Here is an 18,082-nt window from a genome sequence, read left to right on the forward strand (position 1 = left end):
TACTAATAATAATTGAAATCAGCAATGGAGATAAGCACAAGAGGAATAGAAAGCAGGTAGATTGAAATATATAACCAGTTATGGATATGCAGTGTTAAACAAAAGCGTTTTTAGCCCTGATTTAAAAGAGCTAACAGTTTGAGCATACTTCAGACGTTCAGGTAACTTGTTCCAGAGGTGAGGAGCATAATAACTAAATGCTGCCTCACCCTGCTTTGTTCTTGTTCTTGGAACATGCAGAAGACCGGTTCCAGACGACCTTAGTGGTCTAGATGTCTCATAGGAATCTAACAAGTCAAGCATGTATTTTGGTCCAAGGCCATGAAGTGTTTTGTAGACGAGCAGTAGTATTTTATAGTCTATCCTTTGACTCACTGGAAGCCAGTGTAGCGATTTCAAAACCGGTGTAATGTGGTCTAGCTTCCTTGTATTTGTGAGGACTCTGGCTGCAGCATTCTGTACTAGCTGCAGCTTCCTGACTGATTTTTAAATTAAATCGAATCGAGTCAAGTGAAGAGAACGTGTCAAACTAACCTCATTCTTTTGGGCGCCGCAGGTGGGGCTGCAGAAATCTCGGTCGGTATACGGATATGGGTCCAGAGGAGGACTGATGTCAAACAGAAGCAACTGGGTGCCCCTCGCATCACTGTCGGCGTGGAAGATGCCGGCCCACAGCACGGCCGAAGAAAGACCGGGCGAGACCGCAGAGGAAGCTGCTAGTCTGCAGCCTTTTGGGACTGAGAAATAAGCTCCACGCAGAGATTTAAACGTGGCCAGTTTTTTCGCTTTAGCTGTGAGCCAAACGAGCCGAACTCTGTCGTTGCCGCGCGTTGGGTCAAGCACGTTGGCGAATAGATAAATTGTGGAATTAATCTGGAATCCGTCCAAAAAGTCTACGTCTTTGTTGCTTTCAATGCTCGGGTTGGTACCGTCACCGCCGAAGGAAAAGATGTCTTGTCCCATTCCACTGTTGTGGAGGTACACGGCCTTAGGGTTTTCACAGATCTGTGGATCTTCACCTTTGCGTTGCTGGGTGGCTGCCAAGATGTAGAATTCTGGGTTGGCTCTGGGAGTGGCTGGCTGGGTGGCTGACGGGGGGGCTGGCGGGAGCAACACCAGGAAAGCCACGGAGGTGCTTTTGCGCTTTTTGGATCCCACTAGAATAGTCTCGTTGTGCACCGTTGTGGAAATGTCGTCCAACGCCAACACCTCGCAATAGCCGCATTCGTTGGTCACGCCGCAACTTATAAGCATTCCGTTCACGGGTAACAAGACGTTGACGCTGAACGTGGTGTTCCACGGATCTCCATCAGTCACCCGGGAAAACACGGCCTTGTCAATATTCCCCGTTAGGACGCCTTTCTGGTTGAGAGTGTACACCAAAGTCAAGTCCCGCTTCAGCTGGTATAGCTTATCTTCTGTGGCCACGTAAAGCGTGTCATCTGTGGCGACCAGGTGACGGATCTCCCCGTCCACAGTAAAGTTCCTGCCCGTGGTCTCGGCTCCGGGCCAGAGGAGACAAATGGACAGAAGCAGTAAGAGCATCCTCTTGCGCTGTTGTCAGCTGAACGCCTCGCATGGCTCTCAGAGTGCTGCGTAAACGCCTCGAGCGCCTCGCCGTAGAGGAGAAGTGTCTCGAGTGGGAGGGAGCGAGTTTCCGAGATACAATCGCAGACCTTGAAAGGCACAAAACATTCAAAACAAATGCGAGTGAGACAAAATAGCAGATGGATGCACAACAAAACATTTTTAAAATACTGGTAATACATGTGTTAAAAACAACTATGCAATTTTGAGGCTTTTTTAGATCACTTCCTTGATAACTCATCGCCTGCCACTGCTAGACGTCCACTCAGGACACATAAACAAATGTTTATTTCACAAATTTAAATTAAGCATTGTAGGATACATAGTAAAGTGCGTGGCACCCCTGCAATTCTGTCAGATAATCCTTAATTTCTCTCGGAAAATGATTACAATTAAAAATGCTTTGGTAGTAATATATTTATGATGCTTGCAATTAAAAACACAAAAGAGAATGGGGGGAAAAAATCTATCATTTTACAAATAACAAAAAATGGGGCCGGACGAAAGTATTGGCACCCTCAGCCTAATACTTGGTAGCACAACCTTTAGACAAACTAACTGCGAACAACTGCTTCCGGTATCCATCATTGAGATTCTTACAATGCTCTGTTGGAATTTTAGATCATTCTTTTTTGGCCAACTGCTCCAGGTCTCTGCGATTTGAAGGGTGCCTTCTCAAAACTGCCATTTTCAGATACCTCCACAGGTGTTCTATGGGATTCAGGTCTGGACTCATTAAAAGTCTCCAGTGCTCTCTGAAATGTGTTTTAAGTCATTGTCCTGCTGGAAGACCCATGGCCTCTGAGGGAGACCCAGCTTTCTCATGCTGGGCCCTACATGATGCTGTAAAATCTGTTGGTAGTCTTCTGACTTCATAATGCCATGCCCACGGTCAAGCAGTCCAGGGCCAGACAAAGCAAAGCAACCCCAAAATATCAGGGAACATCCGCCATATTCGACTGTGGTGACTGTGTTCTTTTCTTTGAAGGCCTCTTTTTTTCCCCCTGTAAACTTTATGTTGATGCCTTTTCCCAAAAAGCTCAACTTTTGTCTTATCTGACCAGAGAACATTGCTCCAAAATGATTTTGGCTTTCTCGGGTAAGTTTTAGCAAACTCCAGCCTGGCTTTTTTATGTCTCCCTGGGTATACTACCACAGAGTCCCTCTTCATTCAGACGCCAACGGATAGCACGGGTTGTCACTGCTGTACCCTCGGACGCAGGACAGCTTGAACTTGTTTGGATGTGAGTCGTGGTTCTTTATCCACCATCCGTACAATCTTTCACTTCCGTCAATTTTTCTTTTCTGTCCACATCTAGGGAGGTTAGCCACAGTGCCATGGGCTTTACACTTATTGATGACACTGTGCACGGTAAACACAAGAACATTCAGGTCTTTGGAGATGGACTTGGCCTTGAGATTGCCCATGCTTCCTCAAAATTTTCCTCTCAAGTCGGGACAGTTCTTTGGTCTTCATTTCTTCATGCTCAATGTGGTACACACAAGGACACAGGGCAGAGGTTGAGTCAACTTGAATCCATTTTCGCTGGCTGCAAATGTGAGTTATTGCCACCACCTGTTATGTGCCACAGTTAAGTAACAGGTCCTGTTAATTACACAAATTAGAGAAGCATCACATGATTTTTCAAAGCGTGTCAATACTTTTGTCCGGCCCATTTTTGGGAGTTTTGTGTAAAATGCTATTTTTTTCCCATTCTGTTTTGTTTTTTCATTGCAAGCAAAATAAATGAAGATATTACTACTGAAGCATTTGTAATTGCAATCATTTTCTGGGAGGAATTTAACATTATCTAACAGAATTGCAGGGGTGCCAATACTTTTGGCCAGCACTACAAGCATTAATTGAAAAAAAAAAAAAAAAAAAACACAGAAAAGGAAATTTAAAAAATACAGCAATATGTACTTATTAGGGGACTCCCAATGTGTTTTTATGTATGTTTGTTAAACGTCAATTCAGACTTTGAAATTTGCTTTGAAATACACTTTTTAAAAAATTGTAAGGCGGGTTTCCCCTGCGCCACCAATTACCTCCACGAGAGGTCACTGCTCCCTCTTTTTTTATGGTACTGCAGGGGCACTATTCGGAACTCCGCGTCTTATATTACAGCTGGCCGCCCGCTTGAGAGCTTCATTCACAGCAGCTCCGTCTCTGCTCTTCATCCTCCTTCCGTCCCTTCAACCACAAATCCATCCATTTGCCAGTCCAGCGTTACCAAGGGATAAACGCAACTTTTATTTCCTTCATCTACTGGGAAAACATCACTGCCCGCAACCATTGGTGAGTCTTCTTCTAGATTGTTATGTATATTAAGATAATTGTCCAATAGAAAAGTCTTCTTTGCATGATAATATCTTGCTTTCCATACTAATCTTCACTCTAGGTTTTGTTTTTTGGTTGCGATTGACATTCACAAGATTCCCCGGCTGTTACATAATAGTCCACATCTCAGCGGACTTTGGGGGTCACCCGCCGCATCGCTTGCCAGATTCGCTTTGGCCTCGCTTTGTCACAGAGATGCAATGTTGTTGCATTGACTCGAAGTCATCTCTGGGAGGAAATGAAGCCTCGATAAGTTAACAAGCTATTATTTGGGACCTTGAAGCTGATCAGACTAGGATAGCATTTTCAAATTGAACAGGTGTTCACACTGAGGAAAATTCAGCTCTTTGGAGGTCAACGTCTCGTCTCGCTACTGTTTGCATGTGTATTTTGATGACAAGCCTGTGGTTGGCTGTCTTTCTATAGCATGTGCAGCAGCAGGTCTCCTCCCATGGTTTGGAAGTCTGTACTCTGTAATCTCCTGCGACCTCAGCACCACCCCGATTCGTTTCTCAAGGCAAGAAAGGAACAAAAAGACAAATGCTCGAGTTTGGCAGGACAATTAGAGCTCCCAAAAAGGGTGGAGCTCCACATATAGGTTCAAAAAGGAGGAATAATTTAAGGCTACTAGTTTAGGTAATATTAACTTTGAGTGGCATTAACTGTTTTGAGTGTTGTTATTATATATATATATATATATATATATACATACACACACAGTGGGGAGAACAAGTATTTGATACACTGCCAATAGGTTTTCCCATTGGCAGTGTATCAAATACTTGTTCTCCCCACTGTATATCTGGCGGAAAACGTTCAGGTGACATGAAGTTCCGCTTTGAAACCCCCCAATTTAGCCAACTTTCACAATTGTCCGATATGCACGTGTGATACAACATTGGAAAGCTTAAAATCTCAATTTTGTGGGGGAAGAAAGTTTTGGACAGGAGGGCATTTTAAAAAAAAATGTTTTTTAAACAGCAAAACCCTATCTGGAGGTGAGAGCACGCGAGAGCAGAATTACAGACGCCATGATTTTAACGAGATATTATCTCGTACTTGCCTTGTTTCGATCCAAAAACTCCATGTAGCATATACTGTATCACTGAGTGTCAAGACACAGCTGTGAATGGCCACAGCTGGATTTTTGGGGGATTCTATGGGTGAAACATGGTAATATAACAAGGGTTGCGATGCAGAAATCGCAGACATCAAGGAGTGGTTGAGATGTTCTTTTTCACATATTTACCCTTTTAAACCTTTTTTTTCCATTTTTCTTTGTTTGGATCGATTATTTATCATCTAACATATCGGAGAAAATACGACAGTAACAAAAAAAAAATACAATTAAGCGATAATTATGAGGTACATATCCGTGACTTTTTTACAGATACCTTTTTTTCATTGTGACGTCATGTGTTTAAAAGGTAAAAATATGCGAGTGAATAATTTTTTTAAAGTCGTTTTTTTTTTTTTTTTAAACGAAATCTTAGACATCAATTAATGATATTAGCTAAAAATGACAGACCTTTTGAATAATAACTATAATAATTACCTTTGTTCTATGGCTGGGTTAAAACGCGACATCTGTAAACGCGGGTTTCCAGGGTAAAATGGACAAATTAGAAACTTTGGGCGCTTAATGCGCCACAAATCTACTATGGCAGCATATAGACATATTGTTCTATCAAACACAACAGTTGTTTTGGCTTAAAATACAGCAGTTTCTTTCAAAGACGAGTGCAAGAGCAGAAACTACTTTTTCAGTCTTGTCTGTATATATGGCGGAAAACACTCAGGTGACTTGAAGTTCCGCTCTGAGACCCCCAATTTAGCAAACTTTCAAAATTGTCCGATATGCACGTGTGATACATCATTGGAAAGCTTAAAATCTCAATTTTCTGGCGGAAGAACATTTTTGAACAGGAAGACATTAAAAAAAATAATTAAACAACCAAACCCTATCTGGAGGTGAGAGCACGCAAGAGCAGAATTACAGACGCTATGACTTTCTATCTGGAGGTGAGAGCACGCAAGAGCAGAATTACAGACGCTATGACTTTAACGAGATATTATCGCGTACTTATCTTGTTTTAATCCAAAAACTCCATGCATCGTGTATCACAGAGTGTCAAGACACAGCTGTGAATGGGCACAGCTGGATTTTGGGGGGATTTTATGGGTGAAACATGGTAATATAACAAAGGTCGCGATGCAGAAATCGCAGACATCAAGGAGTGGTCGAGATTTTCTTTTTCATATATTTACCCTTTAAAACGTTTTTTTTTTCTTCTATTTTTCTTTGGATCGATTACTTATCTAACATATCGTAGAAAATGCGACAGCAACAAAAAAAATACAACTAAGCGATAGTTATGAAGTAGATATCCATGACATTTTTACAGACGCCATTTTTTTCATTGTGACGTCATTTGTTTAAAAGTTTGAAATATGCGAGTAAATAATTTTTATTTATTTATTTATTATTATTATTTTTTTAATTTAACAAAATATTAGACATCAACTAATGATTCTAAGCTAAAAATGACAGACATTTTGAATAATAAATATAATTACCTTTGTTTTATGGCTGGGTTGAAACAAAAGCGGTTGTGCGACGTCTGAAAACGGGGGTTTCCAGGGTAAAACGGACAAAATAAAAATAGTTTGGGGGCTTCATGCGCCATGAATCTGCTATGGCAGCATATAGACATATTGTTCTATCAAACACAACAGTTGGTTTGGCTTAAAATACAGCAGTTTCTTTTAAAGAGGAGTGCAAGAACAGAAACTGCTTTTTCAGTCTTGTCTGTGTTTTCCGCCATATATAAGTATACACACACACACGCACTAATTTTTGGACTATAAGGTACACCTAACTATAAGCCGCCACCCACCAAATTTGACACGAAAATGGCATTTGTCCATTGATCAGCCCCATTGGACTATAAGCCGAAGCTGTCCTCACTGTATTATGGGGTATTTACACCAAAAGATGGTTCTTTGTTCGTCAGCCTAGACTATCATTAATTGTTCCGCTCATTGTGCTATAAGCATATAGCATGAAGGGCCCACCTGGATATCTCCGGGATTTGAACCCCCCCTCTATATACGTATATACACACATATATATATATATATATATATATATATATATACATACACACACACACACACCCACACACACACACACTTAGAAACATTTCATAGAAATATGGTATGTCACTGACTGCTATTGATAGAGATAATTACATAATTGATTTTTTTTTTTTTCATTGTTAGTTGAATAAAAGACAAATATTTGTTTTCCTTCTTATTTAATTACAATCTAAAAATGCAAACATTTTTGAAAAATCAAAAGATTAAGATACTGTATTACCATAAATTTCGGACTATAAGCCGCACCTGACTAAGCCGCCACCCACCAAATTTGACACGAAAACTGCATTTTTTTCATATGACTATAAACTGCAGCTGTCCTGTTACCAAAAGATATTAACCGGTAATCCTTTATTTGACAGCGGCGTCTGTGCTAATTATTTCTTCAGTTACTGTTCCAGTTGTTTCAATAATTGCTAGTTTTGGTATTTAGTAACACTTAATTTGATAGTGGCGTCATAAGACTGCCATATTTATGACATGACACCATCATGGGCATTACTGAATGCTTATGACAGATGTCATTAAGTGACAACCGGAAAATTATGTTACTAACCCCATTTATGGCCAGTTTGGATCTTTTACATCCATCCATCCATAATTATGATGGTCTTCTGACAGTTTTATGGCGCCACTGTCAACTAAAGTGTTATTAGATACCATAGCTAGCAATAAATGAAAAAACAAACAGTAACTGAAGAAATAATTTGCACAGAACATGAATTTTGTTATTTACATCTGTAGCGCTGCAATGCATGCTAGGAGGCATGTTGGATAACAACAGAAGGTGGCAGCAGAGATTGACCGTCTCCCCCAAGGGAGCAGTGATGGCAAAATGAAACTTCTTGAAGCAACGAAGCTTTGCAGGCAATTGGCTCAAAGCTTTATGGTGATTCATATTTATCTTATGATGCCGCTGTCAAATAAAGTGTTACCGGTTCATACCTTTTGTTGTAACTGTGGCTTATAATCCAGTGCATCTTATTTATGAACAAATGTCGTTTTTGTGTCAAATTTGGTGGGTGGCAGCTTATAATCAGGTGCGCCTTATAGTCCGAAAATTACGGTAATTGTGATTACGGACTATCATTATTAATGCTTAATTTAATGCTAAATTTAACTAACTACCACAGCATATAACTCTAGATAATATGCATCTTGGCTGGCAGCGAATGAGCTAATTTAAAGGCCTTCTGCTGCGGTGGGTGGACACTGAAGAAAAAAAATGCAAAACGGAGGAATGACCGTGTTGGCAGGGAGACTCACTCACTGGTGTTTCCCTTTTGCTGCGTGGGAGTTGCTCTCTGGCTGACTGCAGTAATATTTGTCCACTGTGAAACAGAAGGGAAGCAAGATACAGATAGTTCATTTAAAAAAAAAAATCAATGTAATAGGCGCACGGTTGGCCTGCTTTTTCAGATGGCTGTGCCGTTTCTGGCAAGTTAGACTGTAGAAAATCTATTAGCCGAGGTTTAGAGCGCTCTCTCGTTTCACTTATTGCAAATGCATTCGTACATCTCCGACACTTGGATTAATCTCAATGGTAATCAGTGTAACAGCTCAGGGATGTCAGTGCCTGGAAAAAAAAAAAAGAGCAGACAGCCGCCATGTATGGGCATGCGAGTGCCAGCATAATAGGGAAATGATTACAGAAGCTCCCATGTGGACGGGAGTGTTGTTGGAGGGTTGCCACACCCTAACTTTAGAAGTTTAACGACACTTCTCGGCCAATGACGGGGAGTTTTCTTGGCTGCTAAGTTTGCGAGAGTGATTGAGAGAAGGACTGTGAAATTAACCGCGCTTTCTCCCTAGACTTCATTTTCTCCAGTGTGGACAAGGAGATGGAGGGTTGACCGGAGAGCTCGCCCATCGGCCCGCCATCATGGCCAAAAGTCCGGAGGTGAAACTGGCGGTTTTGGGGCGAGCGGGAGTGGGAAAGTCAGGTAGGATGAGTCCTTTATTTTCTTTTAAACAGAAAATTGACAGCTCTCGTGAACTGGTAAATACACATTTCTGTTAATAAAAAGCTAAAAAAAAAAGAGGATTTAAAAAAAATTGTGGGACAAAAAAAAGCAGAAATTCCTTCACTGACCTCTGTAACCTTTGACCTCACGACCTCAATCACCTCTTTCAGTTCATACTACAAACATCCTGCAAGACTGGGTATCCCTTTATTCGCTTTTGAGTTATCTAGCGGACAGTACATCGGTATTTGGCATAACCGATCAAAATAAAACCCGATTGCTTCTCTACAATGAATCCGTCACCCTTATCTGGACAATAGATCTACGCTTTCATCAAGAGTCTTTTATACACGCGCCTCGTCGTCCACGTGCCTCTTAAAAAATGTGAAGACACGCACACAGAACTTCAGTTACTTAGATTTATCAAAAAGATTGCAAGTCTGATACATGTATGCTAACTAGTGTTACCATTTTTGGCCCCGATACGATACATGGCTGTGCAGTATCGGCCGATACCGATAACACTTTTTAAAAAATGTGTATATGGCAGAAACAGACAAGAATGGAAAAACCTTCTGCTCTTGCACTCCTCTTTAAAAGAAACTGCTGTATTTTAAGCCAAAACAACTGTTGTGTTTGATAGAACAATATGTCTATATGCTGCCATAGCAGATTCATGGCGCATTAAGCCCCTGAACTATTTTTAATTTGTCCGTTTTACCCTGAAACCCCTTGTTTACAGACATCGCGCAACAGCTTTTGTTTCAACCCAGCCATAAAACGAAGGTAATTAATTACATTATTCAAAATGTCTGTCGTTTTTAGCTTAGAATCATTAATTGATGTCTCATATTTCATTAAAAAAAAAAAACTTAAAAAATGTTTCACTCACATATTTTAAACTTTTAAACAAATTATGTCACAATGAAAAAAATGGCGTCTGTAAAAAAAAGTCACGGATATTTACCTCATAACTATCGCCTAATTGTATTTGCATTTTCTCCGATATGTTTGAAAAAAAAAAAAAAAAGTTTAATATTAAATATATGAAAAAGAAAATCTCAACCACTCCTTGATGTCTGCGATTTCTGCATCCCGACCCGTGTTATATTACCATGTTTCACCCATAAAATCCCCCAAAAATCCAGCTGTGGCCATTCACAGTTGTGTCTTGACACTCAGTGATACATGCTACATGCTGTTTAAAAAACATTCACAAAAAAAAAAAAAAAATCTACCCCCAGAAAATTCAGATTTTAAGCTTTCCAATGATGTATCACACATGCATACCGGACAATTTTGAAATTTGGGTAAATTGGGGGTCTCAGAGCGGAACTTCAAGTCACCTGAGTGTTTTCCGCCATATATATATATCGAAATGTATATATGGGTGACAAGAGTTAAATAAACCTTTGGCTCTCCAAGGCCAAAATAGTGCTAAATTTGTGAAATTAAAATATGTATAATACTGGCCCAACAGTAAGAAAGTAAAAATACAATGAATATATAATGAATAAACTATTTTAAACCCTGAGTTTTGGCTCTCAAAGGCCAAACAGTGCGACTTTCATGAAATTATAATAATAATTGACCACAGCATCCTGTCTCTCTATTAGCCTCCCTCTCTGTGCACCAGCAGCAACTCACAATTAGCCATTTAGCTTAGCTTACTTTTAAAGCACTTTTAAATAGGCTTCCTTTGAAATAAGAAGTCGTCCCAAATACGGAATTAAAATCTGCGTTCTGTATTGAACCAATACAGAATATACAGTGGGGAGAACAAGTATTTGATACACTGCCAGTGGGAAAACCCATTGGCAGTGTATCAAATACTTGTTCTCCCCACTATATATAAATAGATAAACTTCTATGCATTTTAGGAGTTTTGAGGATGTACCTTTTTTTTTCGTCGCCTGTACGATTTTGGGCGCGACGGGAGCGTCCATTATTTCTATTTCTGAAAGGGGGCAACCCTACTTTTAAAACCAAGTCTCCAATTACTGCGGCTTTTCTTTCAGTAAAAGACAATAAAAGTAGACGAACTGAACTGACAAGGGATTGTTGCTCCGGTCAAGCACCCTTCCGTATGGATAGCAGTTGTGCTGTTGCAGCCTCAAACTCTTTGTGTTGGTTCACATGTTTCGTCTTCAAACGTTTTATCAGCTTCGAGGTATTGAAACTGGCCGATTTAACTCCGCCTCTCCAAACTTAAGGCCGCAAATCATGCAGCCATTGTACGAGACGGATATTATAAACAGAAATATTTCTAGACCGCCGACATTTTCCTCTCGTAGTTTGTTTTTCCTACATGTGAAAAAGCTGCCCCGTCATTGGTTAAGAGCGGCTATTGGCCCGTTGTCATTGGTCTGAAGCAGGCCAATAGCAATAGCTGCTTGGCATGCAAAGTCATCACGTGTCATCACACAACAAAGAGTGTAGTGAACGTCAGGAGAAAAAAAAAGTCGGCAGTCAAGTTTTATAATACTGGAACGGTAAATGGAATTGGCACCCTCTTTGATGGTACTCGCCAATACCGATACCACCGTTCCGGCCCGAAACATCCCCCCTCCTACTGCTATCGGTGCATCTTGAACGCTAACGTAAAAAGACTATTAAAAAATAACTGGCATTGACATTGACCTTGAATGTAAATGTGTACTCTGGCATAGATGACCTCAGCGGTTGCCTAGGGTGCTGTCTAGTGGAGGGGGCACCATATTGCTTTGGATGGAAACAAATCCTCATGCTTCAACGTTTCCATACATTAAGCCTGAACGATGTATCGTTTAAACATCGCCATCACGATGTGCGCGTGCGCGATAGTCCCATCGAAAGCACGTGCGAGTTTTTATTTTTTTTTAATCCACATACGCCTTGCTTTCTGCTCTGCGCACAGCCTCACACCCTCCCTCTCCCAGCCCTTTGTTCCTCTCAGTCACTGCGGCACTTGCTTATTAAAGTTAACGATGGCTTTGATCTGGCCAAAGAAGCTGGGCAGCAATCTGTCAATCATCGTTTAACTTGTTAAACAGTTTTTGCAAGGAAGCCGTGCTTGAATGAATGTGTGTGTGTGTGTGTGTGTGTGTGTGTGTGGAGACTTTGGAGACATATAAATGCCAGAGGTGATCATGAGGAGTTTGAAATTTCTACATGTCACTCCAACTGTCACAGCTAAGGTAGATAAACAAAAGCATTTAATAAAGCCAAGCATTTATCTACTACAGTACTTTATTCTTGTTCAAAAATGATTTGGTTGGACAGTTATGTTTAAAACTGATCATAATTATGACATTTGAAGTGCTTAAAAACCATTTATTTATATACATTTTTTAAATCACTTTGGGGGGAAAAGTGAGAAAAAAACATGTCTTATATGTATCGCTTTCCAATGCTAAATCTGAATAAATAGATTGAGCACAAAAAAAAAAAAAAAACACGTCTTGAAGCAATGAAGCTTTGCAGCCAATTGATTCAAAGCTCCATGGTGGCTCATTTGCTCTTCTGGAAGACCAAGTGATTGTTCAACATTGCTTGTGTTGCGAGATGAACAAATAGCAACAAGTGTTATCACGATCATTTGCTGTTCATCACTTAATCTCCCAGGAAAATCCTGCGTGCACTCAGGCTTGAGTGAAACAAGATGGAACAAAACATTTTAGGAATGTTTCACTTTTACGACTCATTGTTAACGTGGTGAAGCTTTTGACGTCACTGAGCGCTTGTTTTGATTGCGCTCATTTAGCTGGTCGCTAACGAACAAGTCCGCCGTCTCGGAGCGTTATTGAAAGGTCTGAGATGTTTGTAAGTCGCGAACCCCCGCCGAGCCGCTAATCAGGAACAGAGCGGATCAACTCGAGTGTGGCTCCTCTGACAATTGGCGGCTGCTTAGCGCGCGTAAACATTGTTCAATTACACGTTGAATATACTCGCACAGAGGGCGCTTAAAGCTGTCATTTTCATATTGTAAAAATTGAAAATAGCCTGCTGACTGCGCGTTTTAAATGTTCTGTCTGCAATATTCTCCGTCCTTGTTGTTTATGAGCTGATCTGTCCAAAAAGGAATCTTGGCGTTCTGACGGAAAAGCTCTTTAAAGGCAACATTTGTCAGATTTGTGTGGATTGGAAAAGCCGAGTTGATTTTGGAATCCTCGTGTCTGTTTGTCCAACAGGTCAAACTTTGTCTTTATTCTTTCAAAAATCGATTTTTTTCTCCAGTTTGGATTTGCGTCAGACCTGATTTAATCAAGTGATCGTATTTCCAATAAGATACCCGCACCTGATGCAATCTCGCTCTGCTGTAATAACAACGGTTTTCATAAGAAATATATTGAATAGCGTGAGTGAGTGAAACTGAAAACTAGACGGCAGAACGATAAAAAAAGGCAGCGCGACTGAGGTGAATAATGATAAGCTATGGAGCAATTTTTTAATCAAAATGATTTCTGAAGAAACTCCCACCTCAAGAACTTTCACGTCAAGGTTGCATTGTATCCAACACGGCGAATGAACGGTAATAAATACCTTTTCACCAATGATTTTATCACTAGTAGATGTCTAATCCATTTGAAACGGGAGGCTGGCAGCGAATGATAGTGCCGTTAAAGACACAAAACAAGTTAAGGGTGTCTGACCAAGCTACAATAGCAACTTTATCTCTAGGGAAAAATAAGTACCGGTATCGTTTTTCCAAAGTGCGACACTATATCACAGACATTACCTATCCATAGACTTTATAATGTATTGACGGGACAAAGCGCCGATAAATAAGGGGCCTGCATTGTTGGCGAGGCCGGCAAAGCTAACCGAGTGGAATCACAGACAGAGCTTTTTTTGTTGAAAATTCTTGTGATGCTTAAATCCCCGAATTCTTTATAGATATGGACGTAAAACAGTCTTGATTCTTGGTTAAAAGCAAAAAATCGTGCAATTAGCATTTATTTTACGTAAATATGTCGAAATACAATGCTAGACTTATGTAAACAGAGCTTTTCCGGTGAAAATTCTTGTGAATAAATGGTTAAATCCCTGAATTCTTTATAAATATGGACGTAAAAGTATTGATTCTTGGTTAAAAGCAAAAAAAAAAAAAAGTGAGGGTAGCATTTATTCTACCTAAAGATGTCGATGTACAATGCTAGTCTGTTAGTGAATGTAGCTAGCGGCCGCCTTATGTAAACAGAGCTTTTCTGGTGGTTTTGGGCTTGGTTAAAAGTTTAAAAAAAAAAATACGTGCAGTTAGCATTATTTTACGTAAATATGTCAAAGTATGATGCTAGTCTGTTAGTCAATGTGGTGGCCGCCATGTGTAAACAGAGCTTTTCCGTTGAAAATTCTTGTGAATAAATGCTTAAATCCCTGAATTCTTTATAGACATAGACGTAAAACGGTCTCGATTCTTGGTTGAAACCAAAAAAAATATGTGTAGTTAGCATTTATTTAACGAAAATATGGCTAACTATGATGCTAGTCAGAAAATGTAGCGGCCGCCTTATGAAAACAGCTTTTCCGTTGAAAATTCTTTTGAATAAATGCTTACATCCCCGAATTCTTTATAGATAGGGAAGTAAAACAGTCTTCATTATTGGTTAAAAACAAAAAAATACGTGCAGTTAGCGTTTATTTTACTTAAATAAGTCAAAGTATGATGCTAGTCTGTTAGTCAAAGTGGCGGCCGCCATATGTAAACAGAGCTTTTTCATTGAAAATTCTTGTGAATAAATGCTTAAATCCCCAAATTCTTTTTAGATATGGACGTAAAACAGTCTCGATTCTTGGTTAAAAAGAAAACAAAACGTGCAGTTAGCATTTATTTTACGCAAATATAAGTACAAAGCTAGTCTGTTCGTGAATGTAGCTAGCTACGCTTTATTGATTCCTTTTCAACTTTAGACAGTAATGTTTTGAAGACCATGCTATTAGCGACAATTTATTGCGGTACGCTAACCATCACTTGTCCTCCGATGAGAAAAATGACTTCTTACTCGAACGCAAATGGCATTCAGATACAAATTAAAAGTGCTGTAGGAAATGACATCACACCATTAGCTAGAGAGGCTAACAACATTCCTCCGGCAGATCATAACACGCGGCAAGCAGAATTCAGCATGTCTTATCAGCAATGGCGGCGGTTTTACTTTCTCAGATAAGACATTTGGAAACAATCCCGAGTGGCTTTCAGCGTGATTGAACGCGCGTCTGCCGCCTAGAATGTTAAGTGGCTTTTATGTAGCTTACACAAGACCTTCACGGCCTTTAAAAAAAGATGGCGAGATGCAAAAAAATGTAGGCGGGAAAAAACATACAGGAAAATAGGGCTTAAAAATTGATGTTGTGAGCACTCGGTGGAGGGTTTTTCAAACAAGCAACAGGAGAGTGCATTCGCTACATAATGAAACGTGGCTGATCTGTAACGATAATTTGACGGGAAATTGGTTGCTATGGCGACTTTTGTAATGCATATTTGTGTGGCATGTGCTGTACAACAAGGAAAGGATGGTTTCCATTGGTTGCATTTGACAGCAATGGATGTCCAATCTATTTTGAAAGACAAAAAAAAAAAAAAGAAAAAAAAAATTAATAAAAGAACAGCTCAAAATGGGTTGGATGTCAACACTGTCAATGGGACTGCAACCACCAACTACTAGATCATTTATGACCATGCCGATAGGTGATTCGTCTATTTTATACAGAATGCTGCAGCCAGAGTCCTCACAAATACAAGGAAGCTGGACCACATTACACCAGTTTTGAAATCGCTACACTGGCTTCCAGTAAGTCAAAGGACAGACTATAAAATACTACTGCTCGTCTACAAAACACTTAATGGCCTTGGACCAAAATACATGCTTGACTTGTTAGAGTCCTATGAGACATCTAGACCCCTAAGGTCGTCTGGAACTGGTCTTCTGCATGTTCCAAGAACAAGAACCAAGCAGGGTGAGGCAGCATTTAGTTATTATGCTCCTCACCTCTGGAACAAGTTACCCGAACGTCTGAAGTATGCTCAAACTGTTAGCTCTTTTAAATCAGGGCTAAAAACGCTTTTGTTTAGCACTGCATATCTATAACAACTGTCTATATACTTCAATCTACCTGCTTTCTATTCCTCTTGTTTTTATCTCCATTGCTGATTTCAATTATTAGTAGTAGTAGTAGTTTTTGTTTTATTTTTATTTTATTTATTTATTTTTATTCTGTGATTAAATGCGATCTTTTGTCTTCGTTTCTACTTTGTGTTGATTTAAATGTGATTTTTATGATCTTCATGTGATGTAAAGCACTTTGAATTGCCTTGTGTTGAATTGTGCTATATAAATAAATTTGCCTTGCCTTGCCTTTATGCCTCTTCATATTTTCATAACATTTGTGATAATGTGTTGACTGACAACTAGTTGAATGACACTTGTTTTATATCTTAAGGATGTATCGCTTTCACCAACTTTGAGGAGGGTGGCAGGCACCCTGCCACACACACACACACAAAAAAAATGTTGCTGATTGCTTTACGGCACACATCAGTTCGACCTTTCTCCATTCATTATAAAGATGGAAGTCGATGCAAACGCTGCATACATTGGCATGCGCGCAAAAATCGGCATGCATGCATATACAGTGGTATGACAAAGTATCTGAACCTTTTTGGAATTTGTCACATTTTTGCATAAAATCACCATCAAATCTGATCTGATCTTTGTCAAAATCACACAGATGAAAATACAGTGTCTGCTTCAACTAAAACCACCTAAACATTAATAGGTTTTCATAGTTTAATGAAGATAGCATGCAAACAATGACAGAAGGGGGGAAATATGTAAGTGAAGCCTGTGCCTCAGGAGACTTAAAGAGCAATAGGGTACCACACGAATGCTAATCTTAGACCATGACGGTGCCATCGTAATGCGGAAGTGGGACATTATAAACACGCCCTCGCATACAATCAATGACATTTCTGCTTGTTTTCTCCGGTAATCTTTCAAAAAAGAACATGCTGACCAAACACTGCTGCTTTGGAACTTGTAGAAACAACTCTAGACATTACAACATATGAAGGATGTTGTCTTCATAAGTTTCCTGAAACAAAAAAGTCAAATGAAAAAGTGTCAAGAAAGGATCAACTTGCGCGGACGCTCAAAAGACCAGTTTAACACCAGCAAGGTGAAGCTATTAACATATCATATGCAGTAAACATTTTGTTGGGAGCCATGGTCCTACAGAGGATGAAGAGGTAAGCCATTTTGATATTTTTACTTATTTTTTAGCATGGCGTTTTGCCGTGCTGCTTCTGTCTGACAATGAATGACCTGTAAAAAATTAAAATGGTATCTGACTACCACTGTTGCCTTTTCTGTTGTAAAAAACAACATTAGTAAGGGGGAAGTGTAAAAAAATATAGAATTACAATTTGTTACAAATGAAAAAATTCAAGGTGTTTGTTTGCTGTCACTGAGTAGCATTTGCGATCGCGACACAAAAATAGCAATATAAATTGTCCCCAAGAACGGACAGAGATGTAAGACAACCAGAAGATATAATATATAATAAAACACAGGGCATATGGTGGTAAAGGATAGATTGTTGAAACAAGCGAATCAAGGATTATTGAATTATATAAAGCTGGAAAAGGATACAAAACCATCTGTCTATAAGTGGAGAGAGTTTGGCACTGTTACTTCTCTCCCAAGAAGTGGCCGTCCACCAAAGATGACGCCAAGAGTTCAGCGCAGAACACTCAGAGAGGTGAAAAAGAACCCTAGAGTGTCTGCTAAAGACTTACAGAAATCACTGGCACAGTCCAATATGTCTGTGCACACATCAACTATATGTAAAACTATGACCAAAAATGGTGTTCATGGGAAGACTCCACGGAGGTAGCCACTGCTGTCTTAAAAAAAACATTGTTTGCTCGTTTAATGTTCACAAAAAAGCATTTGGCCACTCCACAGAAGCTTTGACAAAATATTTTGCGGACTGATGAAACCAAAGTTAAATTGTTTGGGGGTAACAAAATGTTTAATGTGATTGTTCACGAACC

General features: G+C 39.7%; 2 protein-coding genes across 4 annotated transcripts in view; one reads left to right on the plus strand and one right to left on the minus strand.

The window, feature by feature from the left end:
• The window catches only part of plxnc1 (plexin C1), a 34,907-nt gene extending 25,380 nt beyond the window's left edge, over positions 1–9,527 (minus strand). The window contains exons 1-2 of one of the 2 annotated variants that reach the window (XM_057855414.1): positions 8,358–9,527; positions 535–1,676 (exon numbers count right to left, since the gene is read on the minus strand). In XM_057855414.1, coding sequence (XP_057711397.1) covers positions 535–1,545 — 1,011 coding nt within the window. In that variant the 5' untranslated portion in view covers positions 1,546–1,676; positions 8,358–9,527. Of the gene's footprint in view, positions 1–534; positions 1,677–3,636; positions 4,635–8,357 lie in introns of those variants that run through there. The other variant, XM_057855413.1, reaches the window with a different exon arrangement.
• Positions 3,696–18,082, plus strand: part of rerg (RAS-like, estrogen-regulated, growth inhibitor) — a 33,533-nt gene continuing 19,146 nt past the window's right edge. The window contains exons 1-2 of one of the 2 annotated variants that reach the window (XM_057855422.1): positions 3,696–3,886; positions 8,900–9,030. In XM_057855422.1, coding sequence (XP_057711405.1) covers positions 8,970–9,030 — 61 coding nt within the window. In that variant the 5' untranslated portion in view covers positions 3,696–3,886; positions 8,900–8,969. Of the gene's footprint in view, positions 3,887–7,952; positions 9,031–18,082 lie in introns of those variants that run through there. The other variant, XM_057855423.1, reaches the window with a different exon arrangement.

Source organism: Corythoichthys intestinalis, chromosome 13, assembly GCF_030265065.1.
Source record: "Corythoichthys intestinalis isolate RoL2023-P3 chromosome 13, ASM3026506v1, whole genome shotgun sequence".
In the NCBI taxonomy this organism is placed as follows: Eukaryota; Metazoa; Chordata; class Actinopteri; order Syngnathiformes; family Syngnathidae; genus Corythoichthys; species Corythoichthys intestinalis.